At 38.8% G+C, this 19,560-nt stretch overlaps 3 protein-coding genes across 3 annotated transcripts; 1 reads left to right on the top strand and 2 right to left on the bottom strand.

Annotated features, from left to right (window-relative positions):
* The first annotated feature begins 7,261 nt into the window (after nucleotides 1-7,261).
* LOC137737067 (threonine synthase, chloroplastic-like) lies at nucleotides 7,262-9,097 on the top strand. The gene has a single exon (XM_068476423.1). It carries the CDS (start codon nucleotides 7,381-7,383, stop codon nucleotides 8,971-8,973), a length of 1,593 nt encoding a protein of 530 aa, XP_068332524.1. The 5' UTR covers nucleotides 7,262-7,380; the 3' UTR covers nucleotides 8,974-9,097.
* A 699-nt stretch (nucleotides 9,098-9,796) lies between these two features.
* LOC137745086 (WD repeat-containing protein VIP3-like) lies at nucleotides 9,797-11,825 on the bottom strand. Its single transcript, XM_068484963.1, has 2 exons — nucleotides 11,420-11,825; nucleotides 9,797-10,710 (listed from the first exon to the last, which is right to left on the bottom strand). Exons 1-2 carry the CDS (start codon nucleotides 11,756-11,758, stop codon nucleotides 10,096-10,098), a joined length of 954 nt encoding a protein of 317 aa, XP_068341064.1. The 5' UTR covers nucleotides 11,759-11,825; the 3' UTR covers nucleotides 9,797-10,095.
* Nucleotides 11,826-14,053: 2,228 nt separating this feature from the next.
* On the bottom strand, nucleotides 14,054-15,805 carry LOC137749284 (uncharacterized). The gene has a single exon (XM_068489414.1). The coding sequence runs from the start codon at nucleotides 15,803-15,805 to the stop codon at nucleotides 14,054-14,056; it is 1,752 nt and encodes a 583-aa protein (XP_068345515.1).
* Between the last annotated feature and the right edge of the window lie 3,755 nt (nucleotides 15,806-19,560).

Genomic DNA, 19,560 nt, shown 5'->3' with positions numbered 1-19,560 from the left:
CACAGGTCTGATAAACACCTCTTATCATCAAGTGATGAAGCATAGAGTTTGTTGTAAGGGCAACATGGAGCGTGTGTAATATGGAGAGCATTTGGATGTATTGAGAATGAACAACACCATGGTTCAAAATTACATCAGACACAACGATGATGATCGATACTTTTGACCAGACTATATTTTTTCGTTGAAAAAGGTGAAGAGTTCACAAATGGAAATAGTGAAAGGTAATGACATATATGTTTGGTATAAAATGATCAAATTACGGTTATTATAAATTGTAAATGAATAGACGAATGAAATTCACAATTATCATGAAGTATGAACTTTTGCAATATTATGTAAGAATAATGAAAATTATTTGAAATCTTCGTAATTCTTTATTGAAAACTTGACTAATTTGTACAAAAGCCAATTTGAGCAACTCCATTAAACTATAGACTTTCCACAAAATAATGAGACCCTTGGTGATCAAAATTCAAATACATTTATATCACAATAGTCTATAGAGGTTAAACTAGATGTTCCGAAGGGTAATTCGGGAAAAGAAAAAGTAGTTTTCGACCAAAATATTCTTAGGAAGAGAATTACGTTTTACGACACGACAATCCGATACCCTCTTGCCTTTCGCTGGCGCTTGAATTGTGTATTGAAGCTATATACTTGGGTGGGAGTAAAGTTCCGGTGTAAACACTTGGACGGTATGCTTTGTCAGTGGATCGCCAACTTGGAAAGAAAAAAGAAAAAAAATTGATCAAAAACCAAATTATAAATTAGAGCAAGACTTACTTTTAATTATACTTTTTGGAACTTAATTTTAATATCATTTTTCTTTTTGTAACTCAAAATTCGTTCTACTTTATCTTTTATAATTTATTTTGATCACATTTTGCCTTTTGAAATTGAAAAGTCGTCTTTTTAAATCTCAAGATCCGCTCCACAATGCCTTAAATCTGTTAATTTCTTATGTAAGTTTGATTTGAGTACACTAGGCTAACCAATTTCTTTTTTATTTTTTTACCTCTTCAATAACAATTTCTGATTATTGAATGCTAACGTATAATGGAGATTTATAATCAAATTTATTGCATATGTGACATAATCTTATCGAGTATGAGGTCTTACATATGTTTCAAGAGGCGACCTATGAGTTTTAAGGAGAAGAAAGAGTCCACAAAGAGGTGTGTATATTGAGTTTCAATGGGTAAAATGTTGATTTTTGAATTGTAAGAGGTAAAGTGAGATCAAAATCGAGTTCCAAAAAGCATAGCTAAATATAAGACTTAGAGCAACAATAACTCCATGATCTCTTGAAACCATTTTTTTCTACCAACTTTTTACTAGGTAAAAATAAAGATGAGTACATGATTGTAGCTCATATTATACTTGGATCATAATGATATTAATTCACAATGTTTGTACTTAAATCGCATTCTACCCTTTATCGATAGAAGATTCTTCATTGTACATAAATACCAAATGTACTTCAAAATAAATCTCCAAAATTTAAAAAAAAAAATATACTTCAAAATAATATTGGAAGATCATACTAAAAATTTGACTGAATTGCTTACATATCGGATTTGGTTACAATATCACTATTATTTAACAAATAAATAAATTTGTGTGATCATAAATCATATACCCAAATAACTTACAACAAAACTATAAGTTGTTTGTAACATACCCACACGTGATTTCCTATAAATAACAACCCCTCCCGATAGAAAAAGGATCATCTCCGAATCCTTTCCACCCAATCCACCAAGTTCGGAGATTTAGGCCGTTGAAATTTAATCAAACGCCTAAAGTTATTATAACTTTTAAGGACCCCTGTTTATAGCTGTTGAATCAAATTTCAATTGTCCGGATCCCCGAACTTAGTGGATTAGGAGAAAGGGATCCGGATCCCTTCCCCTCTTGATACTAGACATGAGCAAGTAACATTAGTTCTACTTAAAAACCACTATGTTAACGTCAAGATCTAGTTCGCTCTAGGGATGGGCCACGGTTATGGTTAGCGGGTAGCTACGGTTATTTACCTACAACCTTTTATGTTCATAACCGCATAACTGTTTACCCATTAGGTAATTGTATAAACGGTTATACTCATACCCATAATCGTTTATAAACTGTTAACCATATACATAACCGTGTACCCATTTAACCATAACCGTTTACCCATTTAATCATAATCATTTACTTGTTTTTGAACCCACTTATCATTTTTTACCCATTTACCCCTTTTTCACCCGTCTACATTTTTTTTTTTGACAACTTGAAAATTACAAAAGAAAATTTTGTCATAATTTTTATTTTCTGACAATTAAACACCGTTATAGGTACATTTTGGCATGCATTTCCCTTTTTTAATAATTTAAGTCCTCATACAATTCCAATAATTGAAATAATAGTTTATGAACAATATTTTTTTGGGTTAATTACAAAAAACTACCTCAAGTATGGGTCAAATGACACTTTCATACCTCATCTTTTAAAATTGACAATGTCATATCTCATCTTACGAATTTGTGTCAATGTTATATCTTCCGTTAGTTTGGCCGTTTATTTCTCAGTTAAATGCTGACGTGGCTTGATCAGGGACCCATTTTTATTAAAAAATTATTAAAAAAAATATTAAAAACAAAAAAAATCATTTAATATTATTTAAATATTAAAATAATAATAAAAAATACATATAAAAAAAAAATCATTAGCCATCATCTTCCCTCCCTCTCCTTTCGTGCATCTCCCCCCTCTCTCTTCCCCATCATCTTCCTGCAACCCAGCAACCCAGAAAAGAAGAAGGAGAAAGAAGAAGAAGAAGAGAAAAAAAAAAAAAAAAAAAAAACAGCAAACCCATCCCCTCCCACCCAACCCCACCCCCCCCAACCTAACCCGCAGAAGAAGAAGAAGAAGAAGAAGAAAAAGAGAGAAGAAAAAAAAAATAATAATAATTACCCAGTTCGTCCCCCTGCAGAAGAAGAAGAAGAAGAAGAAGAAGAAGAGAGAAGAAAAAAAAAATTACCCAGTTCATCCCCCTGCAGAAGAAGAAGAAGAAGAAAGAAAAAAAAAAAAAAAAACCAATTCGTCCCCCCTGCAGAAGAAGAAGAAGAAGAAGAAGAAGAGAGAAGAAAAAAAAAAAAAAAAAAAAAAGCAGCCCAGTTCGTCCCCTTGCAGAAGAAGAAGAAGAAGAGGGAATAGGAGGGAAGAAGAGGGAAGAGAGAAGAAAAAAAAAAAAAAAAAAAGCAGCCCAGTTCGTCCCCCTGCAGAAGAAGAAGAAGAAGAAGAAGAAGAAGAGGGAAGAACAAGAAGAGAGAAGAAGAAGAAAAAAAAAAAGCAGCCCAGTTCGTCTCCCTGCAGAAGAAGAAGAAGAAGAAGAATAGGGAAGAAGAAGAAGAGAGAAGAAAAAAAAAGATGGGTCTTTATTATTTTAATATTTAAATAATATTAAATGATTTTTTTTGTTTTTAATAATTTTTTTATTAATTTTTTAACAAAAATGGGTCGCAGATCAAGCCACGTCAGCATTTAACTGAGAAATAAACGGCCAAACTAACGGAAGGTATAACATTGACACAAATTCGTAAGATGAGGTATGACATTGTCAATTTTAAAAGATGAGGTCTGAAAGTGTCATTTGACCCATACTTGAGGTAGTTTTTTGTAATTAACTCTATTTTTTTGCTACACTCAAGCAAGTCTTTTATTATAATCCATATGATTACAAAGTAAAACTTCTAAAAACAAAAAGTAGTCATTATCTTGAATACTAGATAATTCAAAACTCCAAAATATTCTGAAACAAAACACTTTCGAACACTAATGTTTTAGCACGTTTAATCACAAAATCTCATCGACTTGTTGTCATAAAAAAAGACCTACAAAAGAAATGACTACTGATATGAACTCACGACATTCTGCAGGTGAGGTGAGCAACTTAAATCATCTAGAATCCAAAGGTTTAGAGCAAAAAGAACAGGACTGTGATTCCACAAAAAATGAATGTATTTCAGTTCCTGCAGGTGGAGGCCCGCTAGATAAGTAAGGCCATCTCCAACCGATGGCTCCCCAAAGGGCTCGTTTTAGCTCTCTGGCCCTCCAAAATTCTCTAAGATATTAATATTTTAATGAACAGTACATGATCATATTTGCATCATTTTCCAACCGAGGGCCAAAGGGCCATAGAGCTCGTTTTAGCCCTATCACGAAAAACAGTCTCCAATCGAGGGCCAAAGGGCCATAGAGCCAAATATAATTTATTATTTAAATTTAAATACTACAACAACTTAAATTTAAAAAATACAACGATAACTGATCTAAAAAACCAAAATAATTAGAACTTAAATTTAATGAATGATTTATGTATTTATAGGAAGAAAAAAAAAATTAGAATTTTAAAAAATTAAAAAAAAAAATTGGCCCAAAAAACCAAAAAAAAAAAAAAAAAAAAATTTTAAGCAATCCTGTCGGTTGTAACCGACAGGAATGCTCTATTTTCTGGCCAGCCCTCTAGCCCTCTCCGATTCCGTGGGGCCCTCTCAGATTCCACAACCCTCTAGCCTAGCCCTCGATTAGAGACGATTTTCGGGCTATTTTTGGCCCTCTGGCCTTCTGGACCATTCTGTTGGAGATGGTCTAATGCCTGGAAACTGATCTTATAAAACATGAAGGGAAAAAGACCCATCTGGACCTTTGCAAATCAAAGAACAAGATGGAGCTTATCGTTCCTCGTCGTGCTTCAATGAGACTAGCTGGAGACGAGCGGAGGGCGGGGTGTTTAAGACTCATGAGTCTGAAGGAGAGATTGAAATTTTAGGGTTTTTAATTTTTTTTTTTAAATTTTACATAAATTAAATCAAATGGGTAAATAGATACTCGTTATAACCGCAGGTAGTACCTATAACCGATGGATACTGTTATAACCCATGTTATACCCATAACCGCCCATTTAAATTTGATGGATAAACGGTTATATCCATAACCGTTTGTTCGTCTAAACGGTTACCCATAACCGTAATCAGGAACTTTAAATAGATGAATAACCGCAATTACCAAAATCCATAAATATTTTGTCCACCCTAATTCGCTCATTTGGTTTCTATTAAGATCTTAAACTCATAACCAACTTAATGTTGATATCTCGATTTGGGTTGGTTCAATTTAGTTCCAAACTAATTGTAGTATTATAATAATCTAATCAATCATTTTATTGACCGGTTTGGTCCAGTTATTTTCCTTTGAAAACAATTAAGCAAATATTATAATTTTCTTGCATAAGTCACAGGCGACTTCATATCTAGATGGCGGGAAACCAACTATAAATGCCAAGTGTGAAAAAGTAAACAGGAATTTGGGTCAATTCATGCAACTCCAAAACATGACCAATCGAACTAATTGCATTTTGGTTTGATATTGTCTTAGTATATTACATTTTTGTAGTTTAAAATTCAACCGAAACGACTCGATTTGATTTAGCTGGTTTAACCAATTTGCAGTTGGTTTTTGCTCTCATTTCCTATTATTTCACACTCTTCACTCAAATATTCTGTAGCCTGCACCGATAGACCAAGTCAACAAGAAACCCATAAGTGAAGAAGAAAAACAGTCGCATCATCCTCCAAGGATCACCACATTGACCGCCGCCACAAAACCATGGAAACACGCAAGAAGAGAGATTGTACAAGCAACATCACCGATAAGGACGAACACCGGAAGGACCAACAAAAATGATGGTGCGAATGCCCGAGCCAAAGCTCCACATACTCTAAACCATAAATCAAAGACAAAACACGGAACACGAAAAGAATTGAGTACGGCTTGAGAGATGATGGAGCCAATATGGCACTCTACCATCTAGGATACATCAATCTATGATCCTTGTAAACATACACTCACAATACTTAGATTGAAGGAACAACCCGATTTTTTCATTTGGTATAGAAGTGAACACTACGATAGCACTTAAGAGAATGGGTGATCAAATTAAAAGAGAAAGATTGAAAACTTATAGAATGGGAGAGGACTTGACTGGAACTACAATTTTCTTTTTTGATTTATGCAATAGTGATATATAGGGGCTAATCACAAAACAAAACGTGGCCCAAATATAGGGAATTCAAGAAGCATTAGTTGCAGGTGGCTAGATCTGCGGGTTTGGGCTGGTGTTTTTGGTTGTTGGTGAGTCAGATCCTCCCCTATGGCTTGCTTTTCCGTGTTTTGTGGTTTTTCTCAACTGTTTAGTAGTGTCTCCGCCTTCCGCTGACGGCCTTGGCTCGCGGGTTGCAGCGGACTTGCACTAGTTGCTGGTGGTGAGGGTCAATGGATGCAATTAGGCCTCCAAGAAGATTTCATTTTCTCGGATTTGTGTAGTATCAGCATAGGTTTGTTTGTACCACTTCTAGCGGGTAATGTCTCTCCTTGCAAGTATTGTGGCTAGTTTGTGACCGGTGTTTTGGTGTGACCCGGATTGTCAGACTTGGTTTTATTGTGACCTCACTTTGCCAAGTGTTGGTTTTGATATGATCTCGCTTTTTTGGTGATGATATTACATAGGCTGTGGTATAGATCTGTTATGTCTGCCGTCTTTGTGGTAGATTTGTACCGTCAGTTCTTGTGCTAATGCGTGTGCAGTTATGGTTGCCAATTAGGGGTTATTATTAACTCTAGTTTGTGCGAATTACCTCAAGATCAATCTATTTGATCGCTGGAGATTATAATTGTTGTGGACTCTTTGTAATTGTGATTTAGTAATGAAATTGTATCATCGTTTCTTGTCAAAAAAAGAAAAAGAAAAAAAGAAGCATTATAGCACAATCAAATGCTAACACTATATATCCCGTTTAATGCATCGGTTTTGTTCGCAAACAAAATTGAAATCAAGAAGAAAAAGAAATCATTAAAGAATGATATTTGACCGATGAAGCTTTGATTTATGAGCTGTATTTTGAAATACTCAATCAAATATTCCAACATGGGAAAGGAAGAGGATGGAACGGCCACTGACCATAGTCAAATTTAGGGCTAATGGCGAAGCGAATCTACGAAAACGAAGGAACACTCACACAACGGCGAGAAAAGCTCGCACAGGAGGGAGGGAAGAGGTTCTCACGCTCACAGGAGGAGAGAAATTTCAGCGGTTTGACCTTGATAAAATGAGCACAATGAACATACCCACAACTACATTTCCAATTCATAAATCCATATGCCAAAACAAAAACACGTCTAATTCGCACACGTGTCCCAGACGGACCTACTAATAGTAATGAGTCACGACCCCGCAGTCTCCTCCCCCTAAACATCACCCACCACTCCAAAACCCTCCAAAGTCCAAACGCGCGCCGCCTCCTTCCACACACTTCCCCTCTCTCCCTCTCCTCAGCCATGGCTTCCTCCGCCTTGTTCCACTCCTCTCTCTCCTCCCTCTCCCCTAATCTCCCCGCGTTTTACCAAAACCCCGCATCCAAACGCCCCCCTACCTCCTCACTCTCCGTATCCTGCACCTCCTCCACATTCGATCCCTCCCCCGCAACAAACAGCACCCCGCCCCAGCCCCCTTCCAGCAAGACCCGCCGCGCCGCCGATGAGAACATCCGCGATGAGGCCCGCCGACACCGCTCCCCCCACAGCTTCTCCGCCAAGTACGTTCCGTTCAACTCGGGCTTCGACTCGCCCGAGTCCTACTCGCTCGACGAAATCGTCTACCGCAGCCAATCCGGCGGCCTCCTCGACGTCCAGCACGATATGGACGCGCTGCGGAAGTTCGACGGCGCGTACTGGCGGAGACTCTTCGACTCCCGCGTGGGGAAGACCACGTGGCCGTACGGCTCCGGCGTCTGGTCTAAGAAGGAGTGGGTCCTGCCCGAGATTGACGACGACGACATCGTTTCGGCGTTCGAGGGGAACTCCAACCTCTTCTGGGCGGAGCGTTTCGGCAAACAGTTTCTGGGCATGAACGATCTCTGGGTCAAGCACTGCGGGATCAGCCACACCGGCAGCTTCAAGGACCTCGGCATGACGGTGCTAATCAGCCAGGTCAACCGCCTCAGGAAGCTCAATCGCCCCGTCGTCGGAGTCGGCTGCGCCTCCACCGGCGACACGTCGGCAGCTCTCTCCGCTTATTGCGCTGCCGCAGGTATTCCCTCGATTGTTTTCTTACCAGCTAACAAAATTTCAATGGCGCAATTGGTCCAGCCGATTGCGAACGGCGCGTTCGTGCTGAGCATCAACACCGATTTCGACGGCTGCATGAAGCTAATCAGGGAAATCACGGCCGAATTGCCAATTTACTTGGCGAATTCGCTGAATAGTTTGAGGCTGGAGGGGCAGAAGACGGCGGCGATTGAGATTTTGCAGCAATTTGATTGGGAAGTGCCCGATTGGGTCATTGTTCCCGGAGGCAATCTAGGCAACATCTATGCATTTTACAAAGGGTTCAAAATGTGCCAGGAATTGGGGTTAGTGGATCGAATTCCGCGGATGGTTTGCGCTCAGGCAGCAAATGCGAACCCGCTTTACTTGTATTACAAGTCAGGGTGGAAGGATTTCAAGCCGGTGAAGGCGAATTCGACATTCGCCTCGGCTATTCAGATTGGGGACCCTGTTTCAATCGACAGAGCCGTGTATGCTCTGAAGAATTGTGATGGGATTGTGGAGGAAGCAAGTGAGGAGGAGCTGATGGACGCAATGGCGAAAGCCGACTCCACGGGTATGTTTATCTGCCCTCATACAGGCGTTGCCCTAACCGCATTGGATAAGCTGAGGAAGAGTGGTGTCATTGGAGCCGGTGATCGGACTGTGGTGGTGAGTACTGCTCATGGTCTGAAGTTTACACAGTCGAAAGTTGACTATCACTCCAAGGCAATCAAGGACATGGCATGCCGGTTAGCTAACCCGCCGACGGAGGTGAAGGCGGAATTCGGGGAGGTTATGGATGTGCTCAAGGAGTATTTGTTCAACAAGGCACCAAAGGTCTAAGTGAGAGAGGAGGTTTAGCAAGCAAGTTTTTTGTATTAATGTAACAAAGTATCCCATTTTGCTGTTGATGCTTGGATTTCAGCACGTTGCTTTTGGATTAATCGAGAGAGTTAATTTTTTTTTTTCTGTTTTATGTATGTTTAGAAAATATAATCTTATATTTACTTGTGAAAATTGTCCGACATAGATGTACGTAAATGACCATGTTTCTGATCACATTCAGACATCTGGTGCAACATTAGTGCAACAACATATCCCTTGGGTTTTTTGGATTAATCTTATGATACACATCTCTATGCTGCTCTTTTGTTTGCGTGTTTTAAGGAATTTTCTAGTTTCCCACATGTTTGGAAGGTGTTTGTGTTTGTAATGACTTCTCCCGTGGTGCCCTGGTGCTGTCATGTCATTATTTTTGTTTTCGTGTGATTCTCCAAGTTGTTTTATCATTCTTGACAATGTTAAATGGTGCTGTCAAGTCATGAACTGCTTTTTTTTTTTTTTTTTTTGGTAAATATCGAGTCATAACGTTTAAGCTTCCCGCTGGACGTGTTTCTCGGTGTCAGTGTCACACTGTCACATTTTTATTTTTTGGGTTAGTGGAGTGGATTGTGGAATGATATGATGCAAGAAAAGAGTATGCACCATTTGGGACGTCCACTGCTTTGTACGATAAAAACTTGAGTTGAGACACTTGAAGCACTCATTCGTAACATATCTTTCACAAAAGTATGAAATTCAGAAACTCAGTGTGAGCTACCTTAGTATGTAGAAAAATTAAAGGGAGAAAATACTCTTAATAATGTAAAATGATTCTCTTAAAGTGTCAATAACAACGCCTTTCTCTTAAACATCAAAGTAAAATGATTTTCTTAAAGCTGCGAGCCTAAGAATACACATTAACAAGGTCAAATCTAAGGCTTCGCCAGTTCATTTTATACTGTAAAGGGTTCGCCAATTCGACGGTAAAAGATCCGTCTAATAGGTATGCATTCCCTCCCTCGACCAACACTAGTTTTTTGTGTATTACAAACAGAGCATCAGAACAAGGTGTCAAACAAACCGATTTCAAGTGAACAATCTGGTAAATTTCTAAGGTTCTCATATCTCCCCGAGCCAGCCACTTCAAGAGTAGTCGTACAGCGATATGCTCTTGTCATCCGACACACTTGCAAGTCTACCAGGCATTCCTCCTGGTCGAAACGCCACTCCCCAGACTTGGTCAGTGTGGTTGCTCATTGTCTGCACAGCTCCCCTCATGCTGATATCCCACAGCCGCACGGTTCTATCACTTGAGCCCGTTGCAACAGCCGCCCCGTCACTACTCACATCCACACTCAGGACCCATCCTGCGTGACCTGACATAGCTCCAACCAAGGTTTTTCCTTCAGCGTCATACATGTGCACATGGGTATCATCTGAGCCTGTGAAGAGTAACCTTGGCTCAACTGGTGAAAACACGAGAGACCTCACTGGCATGAAGTGGCCTTCCAGGTGGTGCAGGAACTTGGCACGATCTGCATCGAAAACAGAAACAGTTCCATCCATAGAGCCACAAGCAATGCGTCTCCCATCAGGACTCCAGGCAACCGATAGCACAAACTTCTTGCTGCTGCTTTTATCAGTTGGCTTGGTTCCTTCGGGGCGAGGAATCGACAATGTGGCTACTATATGCCATGTGGCAGTGTCCCAAACTTTGACTGATGCACTTCCCCCACCTGCCACAGCTAGCATGGTACCCTGATCAGGTACCCACAAATTAGCATCAATTTGAATATTACCAAAAGGGTCTGCTTCAAAAACCTTCAATCAAATGCCTCCAAACTTGCTTTGGCAAACAAAAAAGATGGTTCTCAGTATGAATCAGAAATAACTCGGAGCCTCGATAAATGTAATGCTAAAGACCCTAAAATAAGTCTTAATTTTAGATACAAACACTAAATATGTTCACTTGGAGCATCTCATTTATTCAAATTTGGTCCACTTTGAATATCAGTTTAACAATTAAGAACTAAAAGAGATCAACAACTTCTCAAGAAGAACTTTCCCGAAAACGGGGACACCATTGTGGTGGTATCTAAGCATTCACGCAATTTCACGTGGCAAGTTTCAAATGGTATCCTGAAGTCAATCACGCAATATCACGTGGGAAATTTAAAACGTATGGCGTTATAAGATGTATGACAAAGTGTGATTGGCTTGAGATACTGCTACATTCCACATAGCGTAGGTAAGTTTGTCTCCAATTGGTATCTCTGACACTATTAGCAAAGCAGCCAAGCAAAATACAACATATTCTAAATCCCCAAGTCTAATTTTAGCATAATTTTCAAAGTAAATAAAAATAAACTAAGCAGAATTTAATGCATAGATACAAAAACAAGTAATTAAATACAAACTTTACTCCGAAAATAAAAATTCAAAATTTCCAACATTTGCAACAAAGTACCTGGGGATTGAATCTTAATTGCCACACTTCAGACGGCGGGGCTTCGAGACTGGCCACGGTATTGTTAGTATCAACATCAAATACTCTGACGAAGCTATCCAGCGAAGCCGAGGCGGCGATGCGGCCGGAGGGGTGGGCCGCCACCGAAGCCACGCCGAGGCAGTGGCCGGTCATTTTTCCCCGGTTCACCAGCTCGTCCGGTTGCCACAGCCTCACGGTCTCGTCCAGTGACCCGGTTAGCAGCAATGAGGGTCGGGACTCGGTGGCCGGCACCCACGTCACCGCCCATACCGACTCATCGTGCGCGTCCTCGACTGATTTCAGTCCGGCTAGCTTCATTGGTGATTGATTTTGGTGAAACGACAAGAACCCTAGTTTGCTCACTTCTTCACACTTTTCAGTCTTCAATTTTCTGTTTCTGGAATTTTTTGGGCTTTATGTTTGGGCTAAGATTTTAGTTGTTGTAGGGTTTGGACCTACCCGTAAATTTTCGGCCCGTAATTGAGTCGATTTGTTAGGTCTTTGTTCTTTTTTTTTTAAAAGGGACAACTAGTGTCAATTGTCAAGCTACGGTTATTCACACCTCCAGATCCGGAGAGGTTATGGTGAATTTACACACCAATTTTTACTTCTCACATATTTTTTCGGCCGTTAGATTGAATAAATTATAAAATATCAACGATTAAAAATTAACAAGGATGCGTGAGAGATAAAAATGAGTGTGATTGTCCTTTGTTTATTGACTGGTTCGTTGTACACATATATTTTTATCTTTGGACCATTGTAGCCAATGTTTCTCTAGTTTCTTTGTGCAATGTGTCTCCATATCTTTTGTCATCAATCTCCTTTTTGTCGTTAAAAAAATTCTAAAGTTGATTGAAGATTTAGACTAATCTTAATGCAAGCTTCATAATAGATACGTTAACTCAAAACTCAAACGTATATTCTCTTAAATTTTTACGTTTATCACCAGAATTCGAACTCTACACTTCTTATACCATATTAATAAGAAGGAAAAAAAATCATTAAATCAATACTTAATCGGTATATTGCCTCCTACTCATGCCATGAGTTCAAAGCTTAGGTTAGGTTGATGTTGAACTGTCCCAAATGGTGCCCTAAACCTAGATATTCATTTATGCCACCGACCATACTCAACTACTTTAATCTGGACCCCAATACCCAGCTACTTGTTCGCCTATTCATCATCTGTATATCTAAGTGCTTGATTGGGGCCGGCCGGACCAAAAATTTAAATTGCCAAAAAGGATGTGAATGCATGTTCGTTGGTAGCTGGCTAGGAAGGGACGAATGGTGTTTCCTAATGCAATTTGGTACTTAGAATTAACTATATATTGCAAATTTCCCACTTGATTTTGTATGTTCTTATTATATTTTTTAAGGCTTTTTAGCCGATCTCTAAGATTGTCCACAATTAGTCATTTTGATCATTTTGTGAAGAATTTCCATTAAACTGAGGATGTTTTTATCAAATCAACTCTTCCACTTGAACTGATTGTTTCTTCAATTTAACTAAGAATTTTTATAGAATGACCAACATGATTGACGGTGGACAATCTCAAAGACCACTTCTATCGATTTTAAATTTCATAAACTAAAGTGAAGAGGTACGATAATCTCAAAAACCGTTTTGACTAAAAATCTTTCTTTCTTTTTTTTGAATTAAAGTTGCATTTGTGATCATGTTACTTGTACTCTAGTTTTATTAATGAGTAATGACTTCTCTTTTATTTTAAACCACTCCACCCACACCTTTTACATTATCCTTCAATTTTAACATAAAGCAATGATGCCATTTTCTCGTTTCAATTACATTGTTCTGTAGGACAACAACTTAGAAGAAACTTTATCATACAAGTTACAACAATGTCTATCATGTGTTAGTTCGTTTAATTATTAAAGGTTCATCTTTCCCCTTTAGGATATAAAATAATAATCATTATTAGATTGTTGCACCGTAATGACAATTCAATAACTTACAAAATATTGTATGCACTTCGTTTCATGCAAATTTCTCATGTTATATACATATAAAGAAGATTGCACACAAAAACAAAACTTGTTCAAATTATAAAACCCATACACACATTGTACTTTAATACAAAATGGCTCTAAGAGGTGAACAGAAACCACATTTAGATCCCCCAATCCGTACATAATACAAGTACCAAATCCGAAAATTCGCCTACGTCTTCCACAACGAGCTCCAAGAGGTGAGGAAAAAATAAAGCCACACTCGGAAAACCCATTGCCTATTATTTTGTGTGCTTCTTCAATGCACACTCACGTCATCAAACACAATCAACCCAATATCCAAATTCACGTCACTCTGTATCAACTACATAGTAGAGAGATTCGTCAGTGTAATCGGAAATATATCGGGAATATATTCTCCTCTTCCTATATCTTTGGTCGCGTATATCCACCGATTGTATGACAGAATTTAGACCAAGAGGCAGAGGGTGCTCCAAAAGATGGACAAAAACCCAATCAAAGCCCTAATGCCTTCCATGTTTTCTTTGCCAGTATATACTATAGTTCTATATCTAAGTGTTAAAATCAAATGTGAATGTAAAAGTAGACAATGGTGAGTAAAAAACCAGTGCATGCAGATTAGGGCATCTTCTTTTTCTGCCTCATTGAGTTCATCTTCTCAAGCTTCCACTCATCTCTCAGCCTAGCAATGAAGTTATCAGCTTTCGTATTAACATCTGGGCTAGGGCAGAACACGGAGGATCTGCCGCCGCTGCCGCCACCACCACCACCATCTCCAGTGTCCATCACGTTGACTTTACTCTGTACTTCTGACTTTGACTTCAAGTCTTCTTCCTTACGTGGCGACGCATCAACGTCATCAACGTCCTCCAATTCAGGAGATCCACAGCGTGAGCTCTCCGCACTCCGTATCTTAACAAAATCCCCGCGCACAAAAAACTTCAGCTCCGGCATTTTGAACGGCGGAGGAGGTGGCGGCGCCACTGGAATTAACGGACTCTGGCTGCCGCTGTTTACATTTTCCTCGTACAGATAACTGCTCGACTTAGTCGGCAACGGCGGACGGCCACTGGAGGTGGAAGATCGCCGTCGGGAAGTAGCCGGCGGTGGTTGTTGAGGCGGAGTTGGTGGCGCCAGCGGAAAACTAGTGTTCCAACTCTTTTGTTTCCGCAATGCCGGCTGTGGTGGTGGTGGTGGAGTTGGAGGTGTCGAGATGGAGTGAACTTTCTTAGTTTTGCTCATTCCCTTTTTGAACAGATTATGAAACACAGAATGTGGCGGCGGTGGGGGTGGCGGTGGAGGAGGTTGCGACGGCCGCGGTCTTGTGAAAAAGTATTCTCCTTCTCCTCCTTGTTGTTGGTCTTCAGGCAGAGAAGCAACAGTTTCGTAGATGTTTCTGGTACCGGTGACCTTGTGCTTCTTCTTCCCCTTTCTCTGATTAGACAGAACCGAAGCCCAAACCATCGCTATCTCCTTCTTCACATTACTCTTCCGGCGCTTCGGCTCCGACCGAATCCGAATTGGCGATGGCGGGGCAGCAGGCCTTGGCGGCGGAGGAGGTGGAGGCGTCGGTGGTGACGTTCGAACGTTCTCAATTTCTTCACCCTCTTCAGTAATATGATTATTCACTACTTTCTCCGTTTTTGGATGTTTACGTCGAAAGGTCTGATACGTCCTTCTCGTTTTTTGTTGACGTGGTGGAGGCGGCGGTGGAGGTGTCGGTGTTGGCGGCTTTTGCGGCGGGGGATGAGAAGAGTGAAGTACGAAAGTATCCACCGGAATCTCCTTAATTACATCTGAGTACCCCTCGGATCGGCGTTGGTGTGAAGTTGACGGCGCACGATTGTAATTGCCGATTTCGAAGTCGTCGAAGAAGCGGAACTGCGGCTTGTTGTGATCCGGAGTTTCCCACACTGAGTCTTGCCCGAGTTGCCTCAGATCCGGGTAGGAGTTGCTGCTCCTCCTCAACCGGCCATCACCGATTTCCGGGGTCCTCCTCTCTGAATATCCAAACCATTGCTGCGGAAGTAAAGACCCAGCTGCTTCCGATTCCGATATGTTCGCGCTGTTTGTAGTTACGTTGTCCAAAGGGTGTGGAATATTATGGTCGGGAATGCGATCTTCCTGGGTAGGTGATGCGTCTTCGTTTCGATTGGCGAAAACGCCGCATAGGATTGCGAAAATGACGAGAAACACATTGAGGGAGTCCCAACTTTTCTTGGCGGAAATGGTGGGGCGGAGGAGTTGAGACGTGAGAGATAGGAATGGAGGGATGGTATAGAAGAGGATGAGTGAGATGATGATGGGGAAGAGGATGATGAGCAACGGTGGACTTAAAAGAGGAGACGGTGAGCCATGGCGGCGAGGCATGGAGGAGGGGGGGTGGGGGTGGTGGTGGTGGTGATGATGGTGAGTTGGGACAAGTAGGTGGGGGGTGGCGGTTTTGATGGGTCTTTAGGCTTTGTTTACTTGCGTTGCTTTTGATGAGTTGGGGTTTTGGGGCTTTGCTTGTGGAGATAAAGAGTACAAAATAAGAAATATAGTTTGTTTTTTTGGTCAACAAAAAGAAAAATAATTTGGCAGACAAAGATATGCCCTTTGAAAATCAAATATTAATAATCCACGTTTCATAATTTCTTATTAATCAAAATCCATTGAGAGCGTTGTATTCAAATCGATCCCAATCATAATTCAAATCGATCCTGACTAGCACCTAACGTTTCTTAGAACTTCAGTGATGAGAGAAATACAAATAGTATACAAACGAAGATATGAGAACCTTTCAAGCGCATAACTCACTCTCCCGGTACTTGCACTAAATATCTTCCATTGTTATTAAATTTTATAGATGATAGAACGTTCTTTTGAATAAAAATCGGTGTGTTACATGCATTCATCTGAATTATTAATCATGTAGATTTGAATACGTAGACGTAACGTATTACGAAACTGTTATCTTTTATGAACTAGTTTCGTGCTTGTGTAGGTAAATTAGAGATAAGATTGATAAGAACGTGTATAATCAAATAAAATGAAAGCAAAACTATACATGTGAATAATGAGGGTGGATTAGATTGAAGCATTCGAATTAATACCAAAACTCAATCATGCTTAATGCATTATACATAATTTAATATGTTTTTATAATTGTATGGTAGTGTGTATCACTCCACAATAGTTGTTGATAACAACCAATAGTACACCGACAAATATAAAATTATTTAAAAACATTCAAGTGTAAGAATCTTTTATCCAAATTAATAATCGAACAATACTTCCCTACTCAAAGAAAGAGTAGGAGTTCTTACTCAAAATTATTTGTTGTCGATTTATAGAATTCTATTTTTTATAATCAGAACTGTTTATATTAAAAATCACTCTATAAAGATCCATTTTCTAAAAAAAATCAATTAAAACTAAGGTCGTTTAATCATAAAACTGTATAAAATCAAATTAACGGAATTGGTAAAAGCATTATGAACCGTCTATGTATTTGTTAAAATATATTAACAAAACGACCTTAGTTTCATTTTATTTTTTACAAAAATGATCTTTACAGTGTGACTTATAATATGAACAATTCTGATCATAAGCACAAAACTATATGATTCGAACACGAAGAGTTTTGAGTAGAAGTTTTTACTCATCTTTGAGTAGCCAAGCATTGTTCTTAATAATCTGATCTGCCAATTCACCAAAATAAAAATAAAATAAAATAGATTTTAAAAAGAAAGAAAGATAATCAAAAATATTAATTTGAAGTTCTAAGGCAAGCAAGTTGCAGGTGCAGTCCATGTACAGAGAAGCAGAGGACACTTGTACGTACTACTCAACCAATTTCCTTCTTTTCTCTTTGTTTGAATGATTGGAGCGTGGTTGCGATCATTGAAATTATATACCCCTTTACAATGAAAACACCACGACTGTTCCTCTTTGGTGACAATCTGTCAAACAAGAATTTTTCAAAATTTAAAAAACCCTTAATCCTGGAGAGAATTTGCTGTTTTATAGCTGGTTTTAGAGTTTATGTAGAGCCATGCATGTGCTGAGAGATAAGGACTTACAAATGTGTTGTGACATATCTTCTTTTGAGTTTATTTCCCATCACGTAACTTGAGTTTCTGATCGTGTGAGAGCGATGAACGCAAGGGCACCAAAAAAATATCCCGCTTTTTACTTTTCCTATTGTTTTAGAGTTCATTATTGGTAATACAGCTTTTTACGTGACCAGTTTTCCTACATGTTTTTCTCTTAACTATTTTGATTTCAGACTGTAAAGGAGGCTTTAACATTAATTAACCAACACATTTGTTTTCAAATTATGACTTTCTAGTGTGTGGAAAATTTTACTTGGAAAAAAAGCCAGAAGCCCAGTGTGACAACCACTAGTGCTTAAAAATCATAGCAGGAGAGCGCACTACTAAGCAGAAGCTGTACTGTGGGAAAAAGCTATAATTCGAATCCTAGTGCTTTTGGCTTATCCCATGTCCCACGCATGTCCTTACATATAGAGAGGCCTCAGCTTCCATGGCGTGCAAGCAACTTTTTCAAACTATCAGAAACAGAAGGGGTTAAGAAAGGACAGCTGCCATGGCCACCACGACCAAGTGTCGTCCAAATCTCTTCAAGGGGACGGCTATGCCTAATAGCTAGCGTTTAGGGACACCCTTTTCTTTCTTTCTAACTTTTTCTTTACATTTTTCTCACGTGAAAATGGGATATCTCCATTGTTTTGTGACTTAATTAACAAAAGTGACTACCAATCTCGATCCCTTTATTTTTCTTACGATCTTTTCTTAATTTTTAGATTAAATAGATTAAAAGATAATCCAAATAAAAGAAAACGAGTCATTTTGTAGGACATAATTTCTTGCTTCTCTCCAAGTTAAGCACAAGTTAAACTCCATGCTAATACAAACTGTTGTTATTCATTGGTGGACATTTCATCATACTGATACTTAAAACAAAATCATTGCTAAAAGCAAAAATTCACACCCACTTTGGATGGAAAGTTGTATTTTTAATAATAATAAATAAATAACCTATGATACAAGAATCAAGTGACCCAATTTGATATTCAAATTATCAAAAAAAAAAAAAAAAAAAAAAAAAAAAAAAAAAAAAACACTCCTTAAAAATGGACTTTTGGAGGAAAAAAAAATGATGCAAGAATAGGGTTGGGTTCGGTTGGCAAACCGTGTCAAATTTCTTCTGCCACTTGCCAACTACATATATGTAATTACCAAAAATCAGTTACCGCTAGCCAACCGTCTTCTTGCTGTTGCCAAAAATTGGTTCAGCCAAAATTATTGGTTGGTTCGGTTGGTAAATGGCACAACCGGTGGTTTCCACTTCTTCCTTGTTATCTTCCAATTCCAAGGGCTCAATTTAATTTTTAGATTGGGGTGCTTGTTCGGTTGCATTGTGTGGTTCATTTTGGGTTAATCCATGTTGTGCACTAGCGGTTGATTGGCTAGACTTCATCATCCTAAACATAAGCAACGCATATACATTCAAAATCATATATATGTACGTGTATATATAGTATCAATAATCATCATGCTATCAATTTTGTTAACAATATTTTCTATATTTTTTATGGCATGAATCATATACATATACATATATTTTTTAAACCCTAAAACTAAGTAGTCATTTATTTTCTAAACCCTAAAACTGAGGAGTCAAGCATGTAAAAAATACCTAAAATATCTTAATAGAAATATATATATATATATATATATATATATATATATATATATTGGTAGGTATGGCATACAAAATCAATTACCAAAGTCATGCCATTCTCGGTTCGGTAAAACACCAACCGATTATGAAAAAATGCCATAACTATACCATACCATTATGAGCCGACCGGTATGATTCAGTCAGTAAATCGATTTATGGCAAAATTTCCCACCCCTATGCAAGAATAGAACCCCTAATTTTAATTAGCACCAAATTTTTGTTCAGATTTGTATTTATATCATTTATATCAATGGTAAAGAATGTCTGCTTACCCATACCACATCCCAAAGTGTTGTGTATCAAAGTAACTCTGAAGTTTAAAGTAGCTTAGGACACAGCTCAAATAATAATTAATAAAAATAAAGTGTCGTCCAAAA

Source organism: Pyrus communis, chromosome 1, assembly GCF_963583255.1.
Source record: "Pyrus communis chromosome 1, drPyrComm1.1, whole genome shotgun sequence".
Classification (NCBI taxonomy): domain Eukaryota; kingdom Viridiplantae; phylum Streptophyta; class Magnoliopsida; order Rosales; family Rosaceae; genus Pyrus; species Pyrus communis.
This window is presented reverse-complemented; position numbering and strand designations above follow the sequence as displayed.